At 40.1% G+C, this 23,542-nt stretch overlaps 3 protein-coding genes across 5 annotated transcripts; 2 read left to right on the top strand and 1 right to left on the bottom strand.

Annotated features, from left to right (window-relative positions):
- The first annotated feature begins 1,568 nt into the window (after window positions 1–1,568).
- On the top strand, window positions 1,569–6,840 carry pmpca (peptidase, mitochondrial processing subunit alpha). Its single transcript, XM_072387467.1, has 13 exons — window positions 1,569–1,642; window positions 3,701–3,903; window positions 3,985–4,064; window positions 4,174–4,256; window positions 4,417–4,511; window positions 4,598–4,698; window positions 5,171–5,434; window positions 5,507–5,599; window positions 5,678–5,796; window positions 5,910–6,000; window positions 6,147–6,209; window positions 6,292–6,436; window positions 6,519–6,840. Exons 1-13 carry the CDS (start codon window positions 1,596–1,598, stop codon window positions 6,686–6,688), a joined length of 1,554 nt encoding a protein of 517 aa, XP_072243568.1. The 5' UTR covers window positions 1,569–1,595; the 3' UTR covers window positions 6,689–6,840.
- A 1,356-nt stretch (window positions 6,841–8,196) lies between these two features.
- On the bottom strand, window positions 8,197–14,748 carry inpp5e (inositol polyphosphate-5-phosphatase E). Of its 3 annotated transcripts, none has more exons than XM_072387464.1 (11): window positions 14,628–14,748; window positions 13,194–14,057; window positions 12,411–12,534; window positions 12,227–12,324; window positions 12,012–12,136; window positions 10,862–10,981; window positions 10,595–10,702; window positions 10,316–10,477; window positions 10,105–10,220; window positions 9,782–9,918; window positions 8,197–9,276 (listed from the first exon to the last, which is right to left on the bottom strand). In XM_072387464.1, exons 2-11 carry the CDS (start codon window positions 13,985–13,987, stop codon window positions 9,144–9,146), a joined length of 1,917 nt encoding a protein of 638 aa, XP_072243565.1. In that variant the 5' UTR covers window positions 13,988–14,057; window positions 14,628–14,748; the 3' UTR covers window positions 8,197–9,143. The 3 variants fall into 3 exon arrangements, with proteins under 3 accessions (XP_072243565.1, XP_072243567.1, XP_072243566.1); XM_072387466.1 differs by having other exon boundaries at window positions 14,646–14,748; XM_072387465.1 differs by having other exon boundaries at window positions 14,660–14,748.
- A 1,360-nt stretch (window positions 14,749–16,108) lies between these two features.
- Window positions 16,109–17,128, top strand: LOC140309097 (gamma-crystallin M3-like). Its single transcript, XM_072386928.1, has 3 exons — window positions 16,109–16,141; window positions 16,521–16,763; window positions 16,850–17,128. The coding sequence occupies exons 1-3, from the start codon at window positions 16,109–16,111 to the stop codon at window positions 17,126–17,128; spliced, it is 555 nt and encodes a 184-aa protein (XP_072243029.1).
- Window positions 17,129–23,542: the final 6,414 nt, after the last annotated feature.

Here is a 23,542-nt window from a genome sequence, read left to right as displayed (position 1 = left end):
TAGAGTATTGTCAGAAAAAAGCATTTCATTGTGTTTTGTACTAAGTAGAGCTACAAAAGACAAATAAAACTCTTGCCTCTTGACTAGACTTGACGTCATGCATTTGAATTTAACCCATTCAGACTTAAGGTTTTGTCTAAAATGTATTCTAGTTGTAAAGTTGAGGGTTTTCTGGAAAATGACTTAATTGCTTATGTGTTCTGAAAATGATACAATGCATCTCATCAGGCTTCAACATACAGCAGTGGAGCTGAAGAAGCCTTTGAACAATCAGCTCCAGGGTCTCCAAATCAGTCCCCAGCACAGAGACAGTCCTCTTTGTCTGTTGTGCAGTTTCTTTAAATCTTGATGCTGCTGCCGCAACAGATGGCAGCAAAGCAGATTGCACCACAGACTTATAAAGGATATGCAACATCTTGCTACAAACATTGAATGACCTAAGCTTCTTCCTAAAGTAGAATCTGCTTTATCCCTTCTTGTTGACCGCCTCAGTGTTGCATTTCTCGTTCAGTCAGTTGTCCAGGTGAACTCCCCAGTATCTACCTCCACCTCTCCCTTGATTGAAATCTTGTTCAGCTAATTCCTTTTCCTCCTAAGATCCACAATCATCTTCTTTGTTTTGTTCATGTACAATAAGTCAGAAAGTCAAAAGTCAAAGTCAAATTTATTTGTATAGCAGATTTTATGTACAAAACAATTCAAAGTGCTTTACATAAATTAAAGCATTGCAGCAGGGAACAGAAAAAGCATTAAAAATATGTAAAAGAATATAAATAGAAAGAATCATTAAAATTAATTAAAATGAATAAAAACAAGCAACAGTCTAGATAAGTTAAAAGATACCGTGCAGATTTCATGCATGAACTTATGAGAAAAGAAATGTTTTTAACCTGGATTTAAAAATGTCTACATTTGGTGACAGTTTAATCTCCACATAAGGAAATTATTGTTCCCACAGTGTACCACAATACGGTCAACCAGTTCCCTGTACTCAGTCTTTTGGCTAACATGACACACCCAACAGCTACGAAGTCAAATGAGAATTTCTGTAGATGACAGGACTCTGTTTTATTAAAAGTCTGTGGCGCTCCTGTGCTGCTGACCACCCACTCAGACACACAACCCTTCAATCTCACAAACTGTGTCTGTTGTCAGTAATCTAGGTGATTATGAGGAATCCATTTGTATTCCCTGGAGCTTCTCACACAAGCCAGGCAGACTGAATTGTATTGAAAGCACTGAAAAAAATCAAAGAACGTGATCATTTCAATGTTGCCTACCTTTTCCACAGAAAAAAAAAATCAGTTTTTGTTTAAATCCGAGACTTTTTTCACAGTGTTGTGCTAATAAATACAATCGTTTTGTGTAACATTTGAGCTTTTATTTTGTATTTGCGTATTCATCTTTAATTCAACATAAAAATAAAATTACAATTATTATTATCATAACACAACTACAGGGATTTCATATTTTTTCGTTGCGTAACCTTGTAAAAGCACATACAGAAAGCTGTTGGAGGAGGCGTCTCTGAGCCGGAAATGCTTCGGGAAACTTTCATTATCATCCGGGTTGACTTCCGGTCACATACGACCAGGATGGCGACTCACATGTCGAGGTGCAGAACCTGGAGTCGGGTTCAAAGGTAATGTGGTTCAGTCTTACGTCGTTTAACGGAGACATTCTGAACGTTGACAAAGAGAAACAGTACAACCAGTGCTCCCAGTATGTTCACAGCTTCCTCTGAAACCCGCAGCCTTTTAACTGCTCTGCGTCCTCATCACCAAAGATTAGCTCAGTCAGATAACATGATGCTAAGTGTTAGCCGTCAGACCTTTTTGTCGTTATGTCACTACCCAGTTACTATTATAAATTCAAAACTTGCTTGAATATTAGTGACAATGATGTATAGGTTTTCTGTGAGATTGCGTATTATGTCATTTCGAGTGCTGGTGACTTATTTTATGTTTTATGTTAGCTAACAGCCAGCTTTATATGTGTTGACAGTCTATGTGACGAAGAGCACATTTGGCTAAAGGTTTGAGTATGAGAGGGGATACTGAGAGGTAGCTTTGGTGTAAGTTTGAGCGACGTGAAGGCTTGTTTGAGCTAGCTTGATTTACCAGTGTGGTGTAGTTGAAAGCTTGTTTTGAGAGTATACCTGAAAATGTTTTTGTGCTGAAAACTGCACAAATTCAGATTAATATGTGTACCAAGTGCTAAACTACTATCTGTCAGCTCAGAGCGATTTAGTAGTTATGAGCTTTAGTGATCAGATCAGAGCAGTGCCCTTTGTAAAGGTTGTGAATATTTTTTTATTGATCAGCAGGAATGAACGGCTTCCTTCAACTTCGTTCATGTGTTAAAATGAGACTTTTTAGCTTTTCCTCCTTTCTTTGCATTATTCCATGATATTGGTTATATGATGATGCTAAAGTGTATAAAAATATCCCAAAAAGTCATGCATCAGACTGCTCTGAACACTGTTCCAGATGCGTATCTATACTTTTTCAACACACATGTTGGTCATATGTGGGTTTCTACTCCAGACACAACGCAACCACACAGTCAAACTCTGATTTTCTTGGTAAATGTATGTGCTGAACATATTTGATGAGTAATGGTTTCTTCAGCAGATGAATAATTGACGGTGCAGGACTAAACTATGTCGTCATTTGGTGAGGGCTTGAAAATACATTCCGGGTTGCCTCACCTCTGGTATTTCCTAACAGCTGATGCTTTCCATTTTTAGTCAGCATTTTGATGCATTTACTTTTACACTTGAAAGATTTTTATATACTTACTTTTCTCTTTTTGTTGACAGAATGAATACTGTTAAACGGGCATGTCCTGCTGTAATATCTGTTGCTGTTTGTGTTGTCCACTTTCATATTCTGGATTGAGTTCAGTCTTGAGTTGAATGGACTTATAGTTTAATTTGTATGCTTGCACTCACGCTTAAATGCTTTTGAAAAACTTGGCAATCAGAACACAGCTGTCTAAAAAGCCTTAGTCAAAGAGAAAAACTTAAAATATGCATTTGTCCATCTGCAAATTAACCAAGGGGCTTCACAAGAGGCCAGTATTTGATTAATTTATGTGTAAATAATTAAACTTATTAGCTGACTGGAATTTTGGGTTGAAAATATTTCACACTTTTCGCATTTTCCAGTTGAGAAAAATGACTAGCTTGCTCTTTTACTGATTCCATGTGACTGATCAATAACACTAACTAACTCTGTATCTGCACAGTTTGTCAGGAGGCAAGCTCTGCCTGCCTTGCTTCTAAGTAGGACATTAGACACAAGTTAGTGGTTTATTCTGAGGGAACGGCTGGATTTTCATGCATACTGCCTTGTTTTTAAGAGTGGAATTTGTGTCAAGTTCACTGCTGTACCAGCTAATATGTAAAGTGTGACAGTTCTCACTGAAAAAGTGCAAATTGTCAACAAACTGTTTAGTTTTAAACCACTAAAGGTGTACACGTATATGCTGTGACCTTGTTTTCAACCCCCATAAAACACATGAAAGCAGGACTCGTGCAGTAGATGCTGTGTATCTATTGAATTTGCAGTTGTTTGGATTGTCTCCCGCTCACCACCAACAGTTTCCTGGAAAACCCTTCTGCTGCTGTTAAGAATTGAAATGCTGTTTTCACAACTGCTGGAAATCTCTGAGGATTATTGTCTCATTGCTGTCAAAGGTTTGGGATCGTAGCTTACAGAAAGTACAGCAGCAGCAGTGGATACCCAAATATCTCCCTCTCTACGCCGCTTCCTGGGATCCCGAAACCAGCCTTTGCATCTGTGGATGGTCAGCAAAAGTATGAGACCAGGATTACTACTCTAGAAAATGGCCTCAAGGTTGCCTCCCAAAACAAGTTTGGTCAATTCTGCACAGTTGGAAGTAAGTTGCAGCTGTTACCATTTCACTCATGTCGTTGTTATTGTCCTTCTGAATTTGATTAAATGTTTCTGTCTGTTTTAGTTTTAGTAAATTCTGGATCAAGACATGAAGCAAAGTATCCAAGCGGGATAGCGCACTTCTTAGAGAAACTTGCCTTTTCTGTATGTAAAATAAACACAAATCAAATTAAAGGTCAAGGAGATTCAGGTGTGTTTAAAAAAAAAAAAACTAAACAAAAAAAACCCACTGAAAACCATTGTTTTTCTTTAGTCCACAGCACAGTACGGGAGTAAAGATGAAATCCTTCTCACACTGGAGAAACACGGGGGCATATGTGACTGCCAAACATCCAGGTATTCAGCACAGCTCCTGTGTCCGTGTTAGAAAATGGAAAGTCTGTGTTTTGAAACTTTCTCTACATTAAAGGGGAACTCCGGGCCCTTTTTTTTTTCCTGGGGGAGGTTATGTGATAACTAACTGTATGTGTGATGTATCACTTGTGTTTTTGTGCAGAGACACCACCATGTATGCAGTGTCTGCTGAAGTCAAAGGTCTAGACACTGTGGTCAGTCTTCTGTCTGACGCTGTCCTTCAGCCCCGCTTGCTAGGTGAGTCCATTTCACATTACATCGGTCCGGCATAGCTGCCTCAGCCATGTCCACCGGTAAATTCAACTGTGTTTGTTCTCACGCAGATGAGGAGATTGAGATGACCAGAATGGCCGTGCGCTTTGAGTTAGAGGATCTAAACATGAGGCCGGACCCTGAGCCGTTGCTCACCGAGATGATCCACGCTGTAAATAGCATCTTGTGATTCTTATCCTCTCAGTTAAAGATGCATCAGTGGTCTTTTTCTCTAGATTATTTAGTCAATTCTTTTCCTGATTAGTTTGGTTGATTATTAAGGATCAAAATAGTGATAGTGATAATAGTTTTACTTCACAGTAACTTGATCTAATTATTTTTATTCATCGAATTGCATATTTGATTGAAACTTGCAGTATGTATTGAAAACCGAAAACTCATCCAGCACAAGTAATACAATCTGCATAGTTAATCCTTACTTTCTACACTTGGCTTATATTAGAGTAAATGATTAAAACAGTTTGGTAAAAGCCATAAAATTATAAGTAGCTCTCTGTTTGCATTTTTTTTGCCTTTTTATAGATGATCTACTACTACATCTTAGTCATATTGAAACGTTACCCTGGAAAGCTTCAAAAGACACCAGAGTGGAGCTAAATTTGTAAATGTGTCACTGTTTCCAGGCTGCATATCGAGGTAACACAGTCGGACTGCCTCGGTTCTGTCCTGTAGAGAATGTAGACAAGATTGACAAGAAGGTGCTTCACAACTACCTGAGCAACTACTACTGTCCTGAGCGCATGGTGCTGGCGGGAGTGGGTATCGAGCACGAGCAGCTGGTCGAATGTGCCAGGAAGTACCTGCTGGATGTGAAGCCAGTGTGGGGAGCGGGTTCCCCTGGCAACGTGGACCTGTCTGTTGCTCAGTACACCGGTGGCATCGTCAAGGTGAATGCAAGTCTGTGGTTTCTTTAGATTGTCAAAGTAGAAGGATGCTAACATTTACCTCTAATACAATAGATGGAGAAGGATATGTCAGATGTGAGCCTCGGCCCCACCCCGATCCCAGAGCTCACCCACATCATGATCGGCTTGGAGAGCTGCTCCTTCCTGGTTGGTGTTTGCAGCGTCTCTCAGAGTCTCCGATCAGCTAGCTGATACATGTTGAGTGAAAAATGCTCGCTTTTACAGGAGGACGACTTCATCCCATTCGCGGTGCTTAACATGATGATGGGTGGAGGTGGCTCCTTCTCTGCTGGAGGACCTGGAAAAGGCATGTTCACCCGCCTGTACCTGAACGTGCTCAACAGGTGAGTGTCGCACAGGCTTCAGTTCAAATTGCCCCGGGTTATACTTCACCAATGCAATCGCAGACTTTATTAGTCGTCACTTGTTACATTTTTGTCTTATTTATTTGCCGTAGGCATCACTGGATGTACAACGCCACCTCCTACCATCACAGCTATGAGGACAGCGGCCTGCTGTGTATCCATGCAAGTGCAGACCCCAGACAGGTTGGTACAGTGAATTTGTTCAAAAACAAAGTTGATTTGGCCAAAAGAATCTCGGGCAGACACTACTGGCAGTTGAGATGGATTTGTATGTGACGTATCCCTTAAATAGTAAGTCATGTGTTCGTTTCTGCTACATTGATCTCGAGGTGCGGGAGATGGTGGAAATAATAACCAGAGAGTTCATTCAGATGGCTGGTAGTGCAGGAGAGGTAAGGCTACACCATATATTTGCTTTATTGTAACACAGTAAATAAAAAGTAGAGCATTTACATTTTCCACATGTACACCTAGATGGAGCTAGAGAGAGCCAAGACTCAGCTCAAGTCCATGTTGATGATGAACCTCGAGTCACGGCCGGTTGTTTTTGAAGATGTCGGTCGTCAGGTTCTCTCCACAGGAAAGAGAAAGCTGCCACACGAGCTGTGTGAACTAATAAGTGAGTCCTCAAAGAAAATGCAAGTTGTGCTCTGATGATTCGCTCCAACATGTTAGATGATTGATATGCAAATAATTTCCAGGCAACGTAACGGCGGGCGATATTAAAAGGGTGACCACCAAGATGCTGCGCAGTAAACCTGCGGTGGCAGCCCTGGGAGACCTTACCGAGCTTCCCTCTTATGAACACATCCAGGCCGCACTGTCGAGCAAGGACGGACGTCTTCCCCGCTCGTACCGCCTCTTCCGATAGATCCCCGTCACCACTTAGCCGCCACTGGCTAATGCCACTGTAAATAAACTGGACTGTAAGATTACACTTGTGCTCCCTCCCAGCAGAGAACTCGGCACAGCTCGGTCTGGGAGGTGAATAACACCTGGGCTCTGACTTACCGAGAGAAAAAGGATTTTAGATAAACACTTTGTACTCTACAGTAATCTTAGTCTGTAAACCGATGCAGAATCTGTGTTTCCCGTCTACGTGCAAGAAGCCATACTTTGTTACAAGTTTGGTTTTAAGGGGACCATTTGCCCCTTAAACAAAATTCTGATAATTTCTCCTTAAAAAAAACCAACACTGATACTTATCTGCTGTTGTGTGTTTATGAATGAATGTTGTCAAACTGTGAATCTTCACAGTAAATCAGCTTATTGGTAAGAAAAAAGGGGACTGTTCAACCTTTGTTTTGGAACACTCTTTAAAAGAAAGACTTTTTTAAGTCTGTTAAGGACTCAGTTACAAGGTGAATAATGATAATAAAAACTTTTTTTTTTTTTTGCTTTTGGATTGGCTATAACTTTATGGTTTGCCCATAAATATAAAGTTATTGGTTTTAACAGTCTTCTGTAAAGAGGCTGGAATCTGAGAAGGAAACCTTTGCGTTTGTGTGTTGTTTTTTTATGGTTGTGTTGATACCCTTAAAAGTAAACTGGTGAATTAATGTACAAATTTGGCATGAAATTGATGAGAAGAAGATGCCATTTTTAGCCTTCCAAGTTTTAGCATGTTAGCTAACCTTAGCATAGATCACAGACTGGAAACAGGTAAGAAATCTGGCCTCGTTGCTCTGTGCCTCACACCTTGGCCCTTGGCTTTATTTATTGGTGATACCGGGCACCTGAGATGCGTCTGGGCATAGTGAGGGAAATGTCAGGTTTTGGTGTTTCTATCTGTTACATGTCATTTTAGTTTTGGTATTGAAACAAAGGAACGTAACATTTCAATGACTGAGCCTCAAGACGGCACTTCTGAGGGATATTTGTATTGGGGAAAAGGCAAGCAAGCTTGAAATGTTTTTGCCTCAATTTCCCATGAATTCAGTAAGATGAATTGATTGAATTTTTGGTACAAAACAACACTGTATTTATTGCTGTTGAAGCAGTGGTTGGGTGGTTAGTCAGTTTGTAGTGTACATGAAGAGAGAAATATTGTGTTTGGAACATCAAGTAGAGGCTGCTTGTTCTGACACTTTTAAATGATGCAATATGAATGCAACATGAATATAAACGGGTGGCGTCAGTCTTTTTATCTAACATACCAGAAAGAAGGAGAAATAAAGTAAAACCCGGCATAAAATAAGATTACAAATACTCCATCTCATTGTCCCTCCCAAAGTCGCTCAAGTGTATTTTCTCGACTACAGAGAAAACGTGAAATTTGAACAGATGTCTGTAAACTGGCAAATAAATGTAATTATGAGTAAAAGGACATGTTCTAAAGGTGTGGCGTTTCATTATTCAGGACAAAATGAAGTCAACGAGGAGTTGTGAAACATTTATTACAGGGCGTTACATTTTAGATGACATATAAAGTTGCAGATTATGAGGAGAGGTCTTGGTGATGTGAGAACAAGACCTACAGGCACTTTTTTTTAATGAGCAGCGTGCTCTTCATGCTTGGAATGCAAGTTTATAAGTGTGCTACATACAGTACATGGACACTGTATAATATATATGGGTTTTTATAGTAAGATGAGAGGTAAGGCATTGAGTTCAGACTCGGCTGCAAAGGCTCACTTGGCCTAATAATAGCAATGATGGGCATTTCTTAACAAAATGTTCCATCTTTTTTTTTTATTAAAGGTAGCAATTTCCTTTTAGATAAGTTAAAAGCATTGAAAACATTTAATCTCCCTGATGTTCCCTCATTCATCTGTGTCATACTCTTGAGAGTTTTAGTGTGTATCTGACCTCATAATAAATAATGGTAACAGTTCTTCCGATGCCTCCCGACAAAGCAACAAAATCAAGTCTGTTAAGAAACCTAAATATCGACGGCAATTTGTTTAGTGCACCATAAATAACAAGGCATTTGAACATTGTTCATTAATAGAAAAAGCAAAAAGTAACATGATGCTTCTGAAACACTGACACAAAAAGGAGAAAAATGGGTGCAGATAAAGAATCCGTAAGGTTAAACTCAGTCCATTTCAAAGTGCGACTGAAGTAAGTCACTATGGCAACCCCTCCCAATCTGTTCCAGTCATGTTTCAGTAGAGGAGCTTGAGTAAATAAAAGGCCAGACTGCTGCTGTCTGCAAACTTCTATCTGTCTGACCTCAAGGTCCTTGCACTCACATGCAGCCAGTCTCACCAGGACACAGTCCTGTGTTAAGACAACTCTGGTTTCCTTTTTGGTGCTTTCCCACCTGTGGCACAGATTTCAATCCAGTCCAGTCCGGCCTGGTCCGGAGAGCTTATTCAAATGTGTTAGGAGATGGTGCAGATGGTGCTGTTTGGACTTGTCATGGCCTGTCTCTTCTTCAACTCTCTGGCAGTCATCCTCCTCTTGATGCCCTCCAAATACAAGCTTCGATCAAACAGTCCCCCACACAGAGGAATACTGACGAACAGACAAGCAAATGCAGCAAAGGGGCTATGAGTTGTGCTATTAGTTAATATTTAAGAAAAATACCTGAGTTCGGCTAAAGTTGGTTTGCAGGAAAACACGTTATTTAAAAATGCTTGATTTAAAGGACTCATATGACTGCTTGGCCTCTGGTATTGCTAACTCTCTCTCTACATGGCTCAAGGTTTATGGTCTGGGCCCGAGGAACAGTTTTTAAATTGTATTAATAGAACTTTTCATTAGTCAACTACCATAATTTCTTAATGACTTTATAACAGTAATATAAGAACATATATTTGACATCTAATTCAAATAAAGAATGGCCTTTTTAATATTTCAGAATTGAATTCACTCATCCAAGCATCTATTTTTCTCATCACTGTTTTGTTGAAATAATAATAACGACTGTCAGAAAAAAAAAAAAAAAACATGCAGAACACACACGCTCACGGACCAAACACACACAGTCACTTATTATGCAAGTGAGGGTGGGACTCACTTGTCTCTCCCTGGCTTGAGTTTGACTTGAAAGACAGCGACAACGGGTCGGTGGTCTGACGTCTTGATGCTCGAGCAGCTGTTGTATTTGACCACTTTTATATCGTTAGCCTGCCTGCTCCTGAACAGGATCCTGTCCTGTCAACACAAGCAGAAGATAAACTTCAGTTCAGATTCTAATACAAGAAGCTGAAAAAGTAAAACATTATTGTACAAAAGACTTGAGGCGCCCTGTGAGCACAGCAAGTGCTGCATCAGGTCTTGTGTTGCCAAAGCATCTTATCATTTTAGCCACGAGCAGCTTGCAGTCCTGTTTCTTCTTACTGTGTATGAGGGCGTTCTTTGTTTAGAAGTAGTGTCATAGTCATCGCAGCCAATGTCAAACTTGTATGTAGGGAAGAAGTGAATTGGCGCCTCTTGGAAGCCTTTGAAGATTGAACCTGCAGGAAAAATAAATTCACAGGGCGATGATGAATTAAAACGACAAACTTCGGTAAAAACTGTTCATTAAGGTCAAAGCTTCCTTCATCCTTACCGTCTTTCATTTCCTTTGAGAGCTGGTCGTGCTCCAACAGTTGGCTCATATCGCCACCTACTGTGCGTGTCATGATGGTCTCCACATCAGCCCGGTCTTTACTCAGTCGAAAGTTAAAATCTCCAAACCAGAAGACTTGATCGAATCTTGTGGTGACGTCGGCTGTTATATAAAAAAATAAAATAAATGCATACCTTTTAAAAATGTGCTTAATACTACTGCTGGGATTTAAACAAGGTTTCATTTTTTCTCACATCTCAAGTAAATTCAGAGCCTTACATGGCATGGAGCGATAGGGGTTAGTGTCGGGAAGGCCTTTGGGAAGAGCTAAAGCTTCAATGATCTTGTTGTAATCGAGTATTCTCTCGTAAACTTTGGCATCTCCAGCTGGAAGAACAACAGAGTGACACATTAGGAACGTGAGAATTTTCTTTACAGTCACACGAATTGAAAAAAACCCCACAGCCTTCATGACAAGAGCCTCCCCAGAAGAGAAACTGTTGCCTCGGTTTACGCCCTCGCAGACCAGAAAAGACTCCTACTCACAGGTAAAGTGGGACGTGATGAAGAGGAAGGAGGTGCCAAAAAAGGTGAAGGCGACTCCCACAGCCCCTTTCGTCTTGATCTGAGAGATGATCCTGGTCGTGACTGTGGCGTGCTCCACCTCTGTGTGGGTCAACACAACAAATGATCAGGGTGCTGGTTTTTTGGATAAAAAAAAAAAAAAAAGCACCTGAAACATGAAATAACTGTACGTGTGCACCGAATGGAGACTCCCAACATCGCAGCAAGACAGTCTTTTCTCGCTGGGTTCAGTCAGCAAAGAGTAACGATCCAGTATCTCACCCTGATTAACTTATTTGCAGGTTGATCAGATTTTATCTAAAGCCTTTCAGAAAGACACTGAACACAATTTAACACCTGCTTCAGTTTAAAGAGGATGGGAGATATCAATGGATTTATTGACCTTTATGTAATTCTGTGATTGAAATGTGAGTTGTTGAGCTGAATTTTGTGGGTGGAAACTCTTCTTAAAGATTTAGGATGTGTCCATACTGGCCAGTCTCAATCAGAGTGACATCTGGGCAATATGGGCAGCTTGTGGAAAAGGAGAGGAAAATCAATGCTTTGATATATTTACACATTACACAAGTTCCAGCTCTGTTATGACAAAGATGTTATTATGTTTGAACTGGTGAATGTATATTACATCCCCTCTGATTTGGACTGGCCAACAGAGATGTCTAATATATGTCATTGAAGAGCCTGCCCACAAGATTCAACTTAAATATGTAGTGTGTGTCTTCAGAAAAAACACTGGGTGTGGCAGTATAGGAGCAGTCTCTAAGACCAGAGACTGGGCTGTTGCACATTGTCCAGGTCCAGGTTCTCAAATGGCAGAATTTGCTGCTTCCCTTTGTCATGTATCACAGTTAAATTGGTCAAACAAAGCAGAGCAGAGCAAAGTTAGGATGCCCTTCTTTAAAGTCCCTTTATGAAATTCCAAACACTAAAAAAAAAAAAATCAAAACATGTAAGACCCTTTTGAGACTGTCAAAACATTTTTAAGTAACCTCAAATCAACAGTTTAAAGATCTGCAGGTACTTTGCTTTTAGGACAACACACGAGTAGGAGCAATGCAGCAATGTTAATGTACTGTCCCCAAACTGATCCTTTATGTGAAGTAGGACAAACCTGAACAGAACCACATGAGGTCTCTTCTGGTAAAAACAGTAATATACAAAACACCATGTGATGCCGTATATAGCATGACGTAGTGAGGTCCCAGAGTCTCCTGAAGACAGGTCTCCCACTCCCTCCTGCACACACAGACAGACACGTACAGTCAATCAACCGAGTTCACTGCCCTCACAAAAACCCACTAAAGTTCAAAACTTAAGCAGACATACCTGTCAGGGCAGCCCTCCTGGACCCCAATGACATAAAAATCTTGTGCAAATTCAGAGTCTGTTGGAAGGAGGAGGTCATTCAAGTTGGCCGGAATGAACTGTGAAGGATTAAAAACCCGGTTACAACTCAGCTGTTGTCCGAGCTTGAAGGGTGAGGTGCCGCAGAGTCATGGCCTCCTCCTACCTTTTCCCCCTGCATGTTCCATGTGATGATGTAGATGCTAACCCTCCTGTCAGGGAAGTAGCGGTCCAGCTCCTCAGCACCGAGCAGGGCACTGCTTCCCAGCACACTGCCCTCCAGGAAACTCCTGGAAGACAGACATCAGAAAGGCAAATTAACTCTTGGATCAAGTTTGATCAGTCTTATCTTGCAGAAGGCAGTGAGCGTACAATAATTCTGCTTGGTGGTTGCCCGCCGCAGATGAACTGACATTACAACTACTTACTATGACTCCTTTTTGCTACTCCTTCTGTCAAAAACTGTGCTGAATGAGCATCTTCTCTGATCTCATGCTAATCCTCCCTCGCGCTGCTATGCTTCATTTAAAGATGTGAGCAAAGGGAACATAACTGAGCTTTCATGACAAAGTCGATCAGTGAAAAACACCTTCCCATGCCTTTAAACCAAGCTCCAAATATGCTCTTCAAATCAACCCCATCAAGGAGGTGGAACTAGCACTAAAGTAAAATTTGGTGGATAAGAGATACAATAAGTAAAGCTAAAGGAATGCAAAGACTAGGCGTTACGCAAGTAAGCCATGCGTGTGTCTATATGATAATGATATTGATCCAAAGGATAAAAATAAAAAGCTCCACATCTACATATGGTTGGTTTTATGATGTTACTGAGATAAATCTACACCCTGATATGCAACTGGCATCTAACCACAAAGAATAAGAGCCTTTAACACCCAACCTGAGAATATTCCAGGTTCATCATCTACGTGGTCTGCTAAGTGTACCGTACCTGTTTCTCACATCCTGGGGTCTGATGGGGCTAAGTACGCTGTAGATGGACTTCATGGAGTTCACAGAGGCACTATCCGACCCCATGTTCTCCAGAAGGCGGCTGTCGCTCAGGTTCCTGTGGATTCTCTCTCCAAACTTCTCTTTGGCCAGCACGGCATAATCCAAACAATCCCTGTCAATCCTATTAGCTGCCCTTAAAGTGGCTGACTCAAAGTTCTTGTCCAGAGCAGGCAGCGGCCCTGTGGGCTGAACCGGAGACAGGCGCGCCTTGGTGGACCTCCCTCGATGGTCCAACTGGTCACTTTGCTGGCTGTGTGGCCTCCTGTCATACTCTGAGAGGCTACTCTCCCTGCCCTGGGAGACAGGAGAACCTGTCGTGATAGCAGATTGGGGTCTCACATTGGAGTCCTGGTTGTTCCAGACAGCAGCCGTATGGCTGAGAACAAGCCCGCTTTGGTCCTCTTTGAGTGAGTCTGTGGAGGAGCCGGTCTCAGCTCGGTCACTCAGACTCTCCTGACTGTTTTTCAGCCTCCTGGTTCGCACAGTCTCCTCCACTGAGACACTTTTACCGAACTTTGACAGCTTCGGCAGTGAGGGAGGGCGAGGCTGGTATGGGATGATCTCTCCCTCTGCATTTCTACAAACAAGTGTGTCATCAATGTGCTCCTTGGTTTGTTTGACATCTTTTAAGGAGGTCTTGAGTGTCCTGTCATCAGTTGCAACTGAGTCTCCATAATCAGGAGCCTTGCAGCTCAGATGATAAAGGGTGCCGTCCTCTCCATTCTCAGTCATCCTCTTCTCATGTCTGAGACCAGCAGTGGACAGGTGGATAAAGCTCTGTCATTGCTAAATGTCAAACCACCTGCAGACATACGGCAGAAAATGAGTTTAGCCACGATGTAAATAAAGTTTATCAGTTGACTATCGGCTGACTTGTTTCATCCCAAAAAAAAAAACAAAAAAAAACAGCAATGGCAGATACTGTTGTCACGGTTGGCATCGGCTAAACATGCAACATTGGCAGTTAAAAGATCACATTTAGGTTCCGAGCTGGTAAATTAAAATATTGGTGCTAACAAACACAAACCCGCGCGAGCTAGCTCAGTTAATGTTAGCCCAAGACGTCTCATCTGATACCCTGACCAAAAAAGCAGTATCGATGGGTTTTAATATTTATCATCTTTCAACTCATGGAACACCTGCCGTACCCAGAAATTTACGTTTGCACAAGCGTGGTATTCATTAGCTAATTTTCCATACTTAACTGGCTGCTCTAATCAGGAGTTCGCGAAGCTAAAATGCTAACTAAAGAGCAGCCATACAAGCTAGCTGAGCTAAATAACGTTTAAAGCGAACGTTTTCATAATCGCATTAATGAGCGGGTTATGTCGCTACGTTAAGTCTCTCCAGTTGCAGGCTGAAACACAATTACGTTAAGTAAACTATTGACCTCAAATTGCCTACTTTAAAAGTATCTCCGTGACTTCCTTAGCAACGTTTAACAACACAGATTTTGTTGCCAAGAGAATCAAGTCAGTGATTTTAACAGGTGTCACAGCGCCCCCATGTGCTGAGAAGGTAGATTAAAGCCATACCCTGACCAAAGTACTAAAGTTTTTACCAGCAACCTGTGAACAAGCCTATAGAGTGTAATGATACATTGGAGAGGTCCTCCAAAAATGATGGAACTTAGATAAGAACGGAGTCAGGATAGAGGAGGATTTGGGGAAAAAACTGTATATAAGACAAAGAGTAAAACATGTTTTATTACACATTAAAAGTGCACTTACACTTTTGTAAGGTCATAAACTAACACTGACTATCACTCCCTCATGATTCAAAGATTAATTTCCTTCATTTGGTATGTTTATATTATTAACATTTAGGATGCGAGATCGACACGCTGTGGCGACCCCTGATAAAGGGAGAGGCCGAAAGAAGAAGATACTGTTAACATTTAGATTTCAATAGTCTTTTCAATGCCCGTGAGTACCAAACTGTGAAATGTGCTACACAAAAATGAGCTATTTAACATGAGTTTGTGTCACACTTCCTGACTCACACACCAAAATAAGGCCATGTATTATATTACAGGCGATATCACAATATTCCAGCACTTACAGGAAAAAGCTTTTATTGCTTTGTCTGCTTTAGGATGACTTATTTCTTGCCCCTCTTCACTAAATTCAAACAGACATTTTCCCAGATTTGCTAAGAAGCTCTTAGAGCTTGGAACTCTTGGAATCTGGGAAACGCGGCCATTATCTATATCTTTGTATTTCCTCTTCCTTTTTTAAAACTAATACATTTTTCCTAAATTCCTCAATTGAAGCCTACCATATTTCATAATTCAGACAATTTTTCATTTGATGTTTCCAGATAAAAATGTCAAGTAGATTTTGAGCAGTTTATCCATATCTCTTGATGACACAAGCAACCCAGTGTTTTTTTATGAATTAACGCTATTTTTACTCTGTTTAACTTTTCAGAAAACATTTTTAATGCCTTTTTTCACATGCACTGTAACATGCTAAAGACAGTGACTTTACAAATACTATATGACACGAGGAAGAATAACAAAAAGACAATAGAGTAAAGTGTTGTTGCTGACAAACGTTGTATGTCACCCTGAATAAACAATGTCAAGTAGTGACCTCAGATTGTTAACCCTTTTGTGGCCCGGCATTGTATGAGATACACTCGCTGTGAGCTCACTGGTCCCTTGAAACGTAGACAATCCCTACATATTCTGTGCATTTCTATGACACTGTTGCTGGCTCAGGGGGTTTGAACAAAGGACCAGTCTGTAGCTCCAGTATAAAAGGAAAAGGTAAATCCAGGTAGGACACAGTTTGGTGCAAGAGCAAGAACAGCAGCAGCTCCAGCAGCAGCAACAGCCCACTGACCAGCAAAATGACTTCATCTGGAATGAACACGATGAGCAGGGTAAGTCGGTATTTTCCTAGTATTTTTCCAAAATGATACTTAAACTGACTGACAGGAAATTATCCTTCCGACCTCAAACATTTGTTTCTGAGGGGAATATTTAATATTCCCATTTGTAAAAGGTACACAGGGAATAATGAACACGCTCAGCTGCTTTTCCTCATCTTTTAGAGCCTTTCAGCTCCTTGTGTTGGTTTTTGGGGTTAGAAGCTTGATCAGTTTGGTTTGTTAGTCAAAAAGCAACACCACACAGCAGACAATTACAGGTAGAATTTGAGCAGAGTCAAGCCAAATGTTGAGCCACAACAAAAATCTAATTCTGATTGAAATACAGCTTTGTAAGAGCTCGCTTTTGCTAACCAAAGTCTGCTTTCCACAGATCACCTTCTACGAGGAAAGGAACTTCCAGGGTCGTTCCTATGAGTGCATGAGCGACTGCCCCGATATGTCTTCTTACCTGAGCAGGTGCCACTCCTGCAGGGTGGAGAGAGGCTGCTTTATGGTGTATGACCGCACCAATTTCATGGGCAACCAGTACTTCATGAAGAGGGGCGAGTATGCTGATTACATGAGCATGATGGGCATGAGCGACAGCATCAGGTCCTGCCGCATGATCCCCATGGTAAGTCATCACCCCTACGCTACACTTACTGCCAAAGTCAGTTGAGGAATATTCTGAGTTTAATATGCTTGTTATTCCCACCACAGTACAGGGGATCCTACAGGATGAGGATCTACGAGAGGGAGAACTTCGGAGGTCAGATGTACGAGATGATGGATGACTGCAACAACGTCATGGACCGTTTCCGCATGTCCAACTGCATGTCCTGCAACGTGATGGATGGCCACTGGCTGATGTACGAGCAACCCCACTTCAGAGGCAGGATGATGTACATGAGGCCTGGCGAGTACAGGAACTTCATGAACATGGGGATGAGCAGCATGACCTTCATGAGCATGAGGCGCATCACCGACTCTTGCTATTAAACCCTCTTTGCACTTAATAAAGCTGTCATAAACTGAATCGCCAGTGTGTCTGAGACTTTATTTGTTCCATTTGCTCTGTTTATGGCCCTTACTCACATTTTGAGTTGACAGAGGGAAGAGTTATGAAAAACACTTTCAATCCTCATTTCCGAACCACACAATAGGGTTCAAAGCCTAATAAGAACCAGAAATGCACATGAAGAGCCTAACTTTAATCACAGCCAATGTCCTTTATTTCACAGCTTGAAAATAAAATATCTGGATCTTTTCAGTTTATTCAATTTCAATTCAATTCAGTTCATTTTAATAATGTTTTTTTAATTCCCAAAGATACATAACAGTATATTGCTGCAGTATTACTAATTTTTAAAGATATGCTGTAGTTCTAGATATATAACAAAATGTGATAGAAATCAGCTGATAAATATTCAGAAAGTTGAAGTGTAGCAGAGAGGAAGGTCTGGTAGAAAGGCAGCCATCGATGTGTTGGGGTGTTGTGTTTGTAGCTTGGCAACAACTTAGCCGACAAATGAACATGCAGCACTTGCAGGTCATTCAGGGGATCTTTCTCAGTTGATGACATGGACATGAACGCACAACCAGCAATTCAACATCTGTGGTGAGAAAAAATGGTTTAAACTTCTTCCTCCTTTTTCTCCATTTTGTTTCTGCTCTGCATCCTAGACGTCTCCTCTTCAACTCATCTTGATTTGGGGTCTTATTCCACTCATTACTTGTGTTTTGGAAAGCTCAGTCTGCTGCTCCTACATGCAAACAACTTTCCTGTTGCCATGGTTATGTATGATAACAACTCTTTTTTTTTCTTTCAGAAATGCCAGAGTTGCCAGCAGACGTCCTTCTAGCAGCACAGCATCCAAACCAGCACAGAAAATCATCTCAGAAATCTGTGTTTTCACAGAAAAGAAAAAAAATTGCTCAGCCCTTTGTACGTCTGAACAGGCACGTTGACAGGCTTTACCTTTGAACTGATCAAGATATAAAACTAATCTTTGAATAAAATAAAAATATAAAGTAATGACAGTATTTACTGTACTATATGAGAAAATTTATTTGATCACAATTACAGGTGTTATTCCATTCTGTTACCCCTAAAAATACATAGATACAATTTTTATTAGATGAATTGTGACACGTGTGTTTTTTTATTGCTTTGAATGCAATAGGATAGAACACATTTAATGTTAATGATCATTCCGCAGGTTCACCTACGAAAACCTTGTTACAACCTTTACTTCCTTTAGATAGCAGGGCATTCAAAAACACTGCCAAGCAATTCTGGAGACCCAGGCCTTATTATGCCTGTGGGATATTTCTAACTTCAGTTCCTTTCAGGCTGTGGTCTTTCCTGGCTTAAGAGCTCTAGATTAGGAAGTATTAGTGAGTGGGGAAAAAAAAAACTAAAACACAAGTAAAATGTGGGAGATCAACAATATTCAAAACATATCTATGCCAGTCCACTCAAATCCTGACCTGGACCAGACCGAGTTTTGATACCTATCACAAAAAAATACACATTCAATCTCAAATTAAATGAATATATGCCACTAGGTGGCAGTGTCGTGTAGTTGGTATGTCCAATACTGAGTTCACAGATAGTACAATATGGACCAAACAGTAACCTACTTACAGCGGTTCAACATGAGGCCAATTTCTTTACTTTTGATCAGATTTGATAACAAGCATATCAAATTATTAAAGTAAAAATGTTTTGTTTTGGTTGGCTGAATCAGCACTGATTTAGTGCAACTTCTCATTTCCCCTACTGTCTCCACCAGAGAAGAATGAGCCAGAAAAGGCTCACAAATTGGTAACAGCCAGGGTAAAATAATCTGACATCATCCTTTATCTCTACGGTCTCTGATATAGATATTCAACATATCTCGTGATACTGTGATATCCATTTAATGGTCACAAATTGACCAAGCATGAGTATATTCTCTTGTGATCAGAAGCATATTCAGACACACTGACTTGTAGTGTTTGGGCAGAGCTACAAGTGTTTGCTTATATGCAGCAGGAAGGACGGCTGTTCATTCAGAGGAAAGTCAGATGGGTGAGAGTAGATTTGACCACTGGGGCTTTTCACAATTTAGGCAAACCTTTTGTTTTCCAGCAATGCTGCTGCCTTCCTGTTATAATACAACAGTTTTAGGAGGTTTAGTCTATATCTGAGTGGAAATAAAACTGTTATGTCTATAGTGTTTCATCATAAACTTGGACATTGTTGAATAAATACTGGAATAGCTGAGATTCTGTGCTTACATCAACACTGCTCCCATTTGGCTTCAGTGTCGCTCAGTTGTTATGAGATCTAAATATTACTGTTGGACCACCTGAGTTTATTGAGAGTGTTTCCTTCAGTCCTGTTCTCAGTAAATATAATATGAAAAAATGAAAAGGGACATGGAAAAGCATGCAGAAATCAGTGTGTAAATACACTAATGTCAGCAAATGGGATAGAACTTTTAAAGAGCAAGTTGCAGGATAGTAACAGTATTATGCCTTTTTTTATGCCCTCTTTAAAACACAACTAAGTTGTGACCTGAAAATTAGGGGGAAAAAAAGTCAAGCTAGGACAAACTTAGCTTGAAAACATGGATTCTGAAAATAATTTTACCACTGAAAGAATCAGAAACTTCTATTAATGTGCATATGAAAGACCATATGTACCCTGCATTTATCTCACAGGCTTGGACAGAAATAGATATAAACTGCAACTTGACTGGTTAGGGCTTGTGTAGCGTATAATAATAAATCTCTGGTTTGAACAAATACAAAAACAATCATAATTTTGGCAACATGACATAATTCCATCACGGCTACAGGTAAACACAAGAGTTCAGGACATTTTGGTTCATTCTCTTTGCCTTTGACGAGTCTCGGAGTCAAATAGTGAAATTAAAATTCTAACAAAACATTTAATTGTATGAATTACTGTAGATTATACATATATATATATATATGTATAGCATGTGTATTCATAGTTTCTATGCCTCCGAAAAGCATATTATAACCACATCTTTTTATCATTTTTTCCTTTTCTCTCTTCTTCCTCCAGAGGCAAGCCAATCCAGCGGGTGAGCAGGGAATCGATGCCCTGATACAAGATTCAGCCTAATGAGGATCAGAAACATCTTAATAAAGACCCATAATCCACCACTTAATCCCTCATTACAGAATCATCTGCATTCTCTGGTCCTGCTCCAAACCGCCGCAGTGACGGCATATTCAGGTCCATTGTTCTGCCTCGCCTCATCTCTCACCCAGGGCTACATCTCCCTTTGTCTCCCCTCGGTGTCAGTTATATTTGATCCGCTCTCATTAGACTTTCAGACGAGATGAGTAGAAGGGCCTGAAAATAGTGCTTTTGTGTGCACTTCTATGCTATCTCTTGTCTGAAATGGAAAATGAGACATATGCTTAATGAGGAGGCGATGGACTGGGACCTGACGTCCTACAGTGAGATACGAGCTGTATTGTCAGGAAGGTGCTGTGACCGATACTGTTAAAGGACACGCTTTCCAGGCAAAGTCTCTGTCAGTAATCGGGACTTCTGAGAGTGTGAAAATGAAACGGAAGTGGGACAGACGGATTAAAGTGAAGCTGAGCCGTGGAGAAATTCACAGTCAGTGTTCAGTTTTGTGCTGCATTGTCATAAAAGTTAGAGTTTCCAAGTTTCCAAAAGTATTTATTCTGAAATGACTTGAGGCATTTTGATATAAAGCAACGAGAACAACAATAAGAAACAAGTTATTTTACTAAAAAAATTAATCGTTATTTGTGAATTAAAAGGGAGACACTGAAAGTGAAATAAGTGATATTCTTTAAGAGAAAAAAAAAAAGTATAAACACAAAGACAAAATATATCCTGGAAACAATTATTCCCACTTAATCTAAATTGGCTCCTGAAAACAAAATTATAAAAAGAAAATACAAGCTGTATCTAATTTTATTAAGTTCACATGAATTTCTAAACAAATGCTGGTTTTACAGTATAAGAATGCACCTCTGGGTTTCAGTTCATTTCTAACAAGCTGTCTGAGAGCAGAATCATCATCAAAAACCATAACTCTCAGGATTTAAGATCCTGGCATTGAATTGAAATGAATAGTGTCAGGTTCGCTGGTGGAAGGGAAGACCAAAAGGCAGACTTCAAAAATAACGAGATTTATTAACAAAAAGCAAGAACAAAAGGCGCGGCTTAGTCGGTTATCAAAAATACTTGACTATGAAAACAAAACAAGACTATGGAAAAATAAAGCTATGGAATAAATAACGAAACAAGATTATGAATAACAAGACAATAAATTAATGTAGCTATGAATTAACAAGACTGTGAGGCCAAACCAGCCCTAGCGCTCGTGGCGTGAGCGCAGAAGGTCAAGTGAGGATTCTGCAATGAATGAAAGGAACCAGGAATCTATATACTGTGGGGAGGTGATTGGTGATGATGTGCAGCTGTGAAACAGAAAACAGGTGACAAGAGTGAAACTAAGTGGCAGGGGAAAAACATGACAAGAACCTGAAAACAAGAATATTAAAACATAATATAGTAGTGAATAGTACTCATTTAAAAAGGAGAAATTATTATTGCAACAATAAAGAATGAATAATAGTCAATCAGTCAGTGGTAAAAAAAAAAATCATAGCACTGATTTCCAGAAGATTTCTTGCTCTCTCGTTGCTCTCAGTGTTCAGTGTTCCACTGAGAAACGTCTGTCCAGTTGCACCTGATTCTTTTTTTGAAAAAACAGTGTCAAACCTTTTCCAGCATGTGAGCTCAGACTAGTGGACTAACTTACCTGTGCAATGTAAAACTGAGAAAAAAAAACTAAATAAAAAAAAGGCAAGCTAAACATCCAGGGGACTTTTTAAAAAAAAAATTTGTGGTTTAGTAGTTTGTTGTGCATCTGTTTTATACAGCATGGTGTTCGCACAAAGAAACAAAAAAGAGGAAAATTAAATATAAATGCTGGCCTCTATTAACAGAATTATTACTTATTATTGTTAAGTAAACAAATGAGCCATCATAAAGCATCACTCATCGTAAATCTTCAATTTCTTGAGCTTCCAGCTTGTGCTGATACAGATTCATGAGTGAAGCAGTCAGGTGATATGAGTCCTGTGGATAAGGAGAGTTGGCAGCTAAATGCCAAGTGAAATTAATTCCATTCATAGTAATTCAAGACAGAAATACTCCCATTTTTACTAACGAAGGGGTTTGATATAGAATTATGTGTCTAGAGAGGAGAAGAAATTTCTTTTCCTTTAGTTGAAAACTAAGAGATGGTCCTCAAGAGGGTTTGATAATTAGCCCCATGAAGGTATGGAGACGGCTGACTCTTATCCCGTACTACCCCTCCTTCATCATTACTCTGTGTGCTAAGGTGAGTAGGAGGTGTAAGGGGATAAAACAAAACAAATAAAACTCATTAAAGGTGCTCGTGTGGCTGTAAATCCCCTTCTGCAGTATGCTAACGCACCACAGACATCATTAGCTGTGGTGAAAGAAGTCATCGTTATTCTGCCTGGATATGAACGTAGATCAAAGCTTGCTATAGTTCATTGTCTTTTAACCTCAGGCGGGATTCTCAAAATCTGAGCCCCCTGTTTGGCAGATATCCATTTCTCTTTTTTGGCTTTCGCCTGTAGAGTTCAAGAAAATCATTCATTACAGAATGAGCAAATACAGATGAAAAAAATCTAAATGTTTTCTCCAATAATTCACCTCTGGCATTTTCTTCCCGTGGAAAAGCTGGTTAATTTTTGATGATGCAAAATAGATGGAATCTTTGTAGTTTGAAAAAAAGAGACGTGCTAAATCTTAAGGTAAAGTTGTTTTCATATTCAATAACAACTTTAACAAACACCTGATTTTTCTTGTGTTTTAGCGGTATGGCACCATGGCCTAGTTGCCAGGGTAAAAGCAGTCCAGTTTCCCAAGAAAAAAATTTAACAGGTTAGTTTGTACCAAACATAGCTGTGTAACAATAATGGCACAAAAGATTGTGATATGGTAACTTTTAACTTGCTGTTTGTTGTTTTTTACAAGGAAGCTTTCATACAATAATATGTTAATCTGTAGCCATTCATTTTCAAGCCAAACCACGTTTTTTTAAAATCCTGAAGTCTTAATATCCATGAAAAGTGAAAAGTCCTTGGACAACACTGGGTCAGAGGGGCTTAACTGTCTGTGACAGTTTTTAATGTAGCACCACTTTAATCAAACTTGTGGAAGTGCTAAATCGCAAGTCATGTAACTTTAGCTGGTTTTGATCTGTGATTTTGACTTTGTTTCCCATTTTGAAAAATCTCCCTCTTGAATTTAAGGGGTCACAAACAACATCATACTCTTTGGGTATAGCTAAGTTGACTGTTCAGAGTCAGATCTGT

This window comes from Leuresthes tenuis, unplaced genomic scaffold, assembly GCF_036924035.1.
Source record: "Leuresthes tenuis unplaced genomic scaffold, fLeuTen1.0.hap1 SCAF_6, whole genome shotgun sequence".
NCBI classification, from domain to species: Eukaryota; Metazoa; Chordata; class Actinopteri; order Atheriniformes; family Atherinopsidae; genus Leuresthes; species Leuresthes tenuis.
This window is presented reverse-complemented; position numbering and strand designations above follow the sequence as displayed.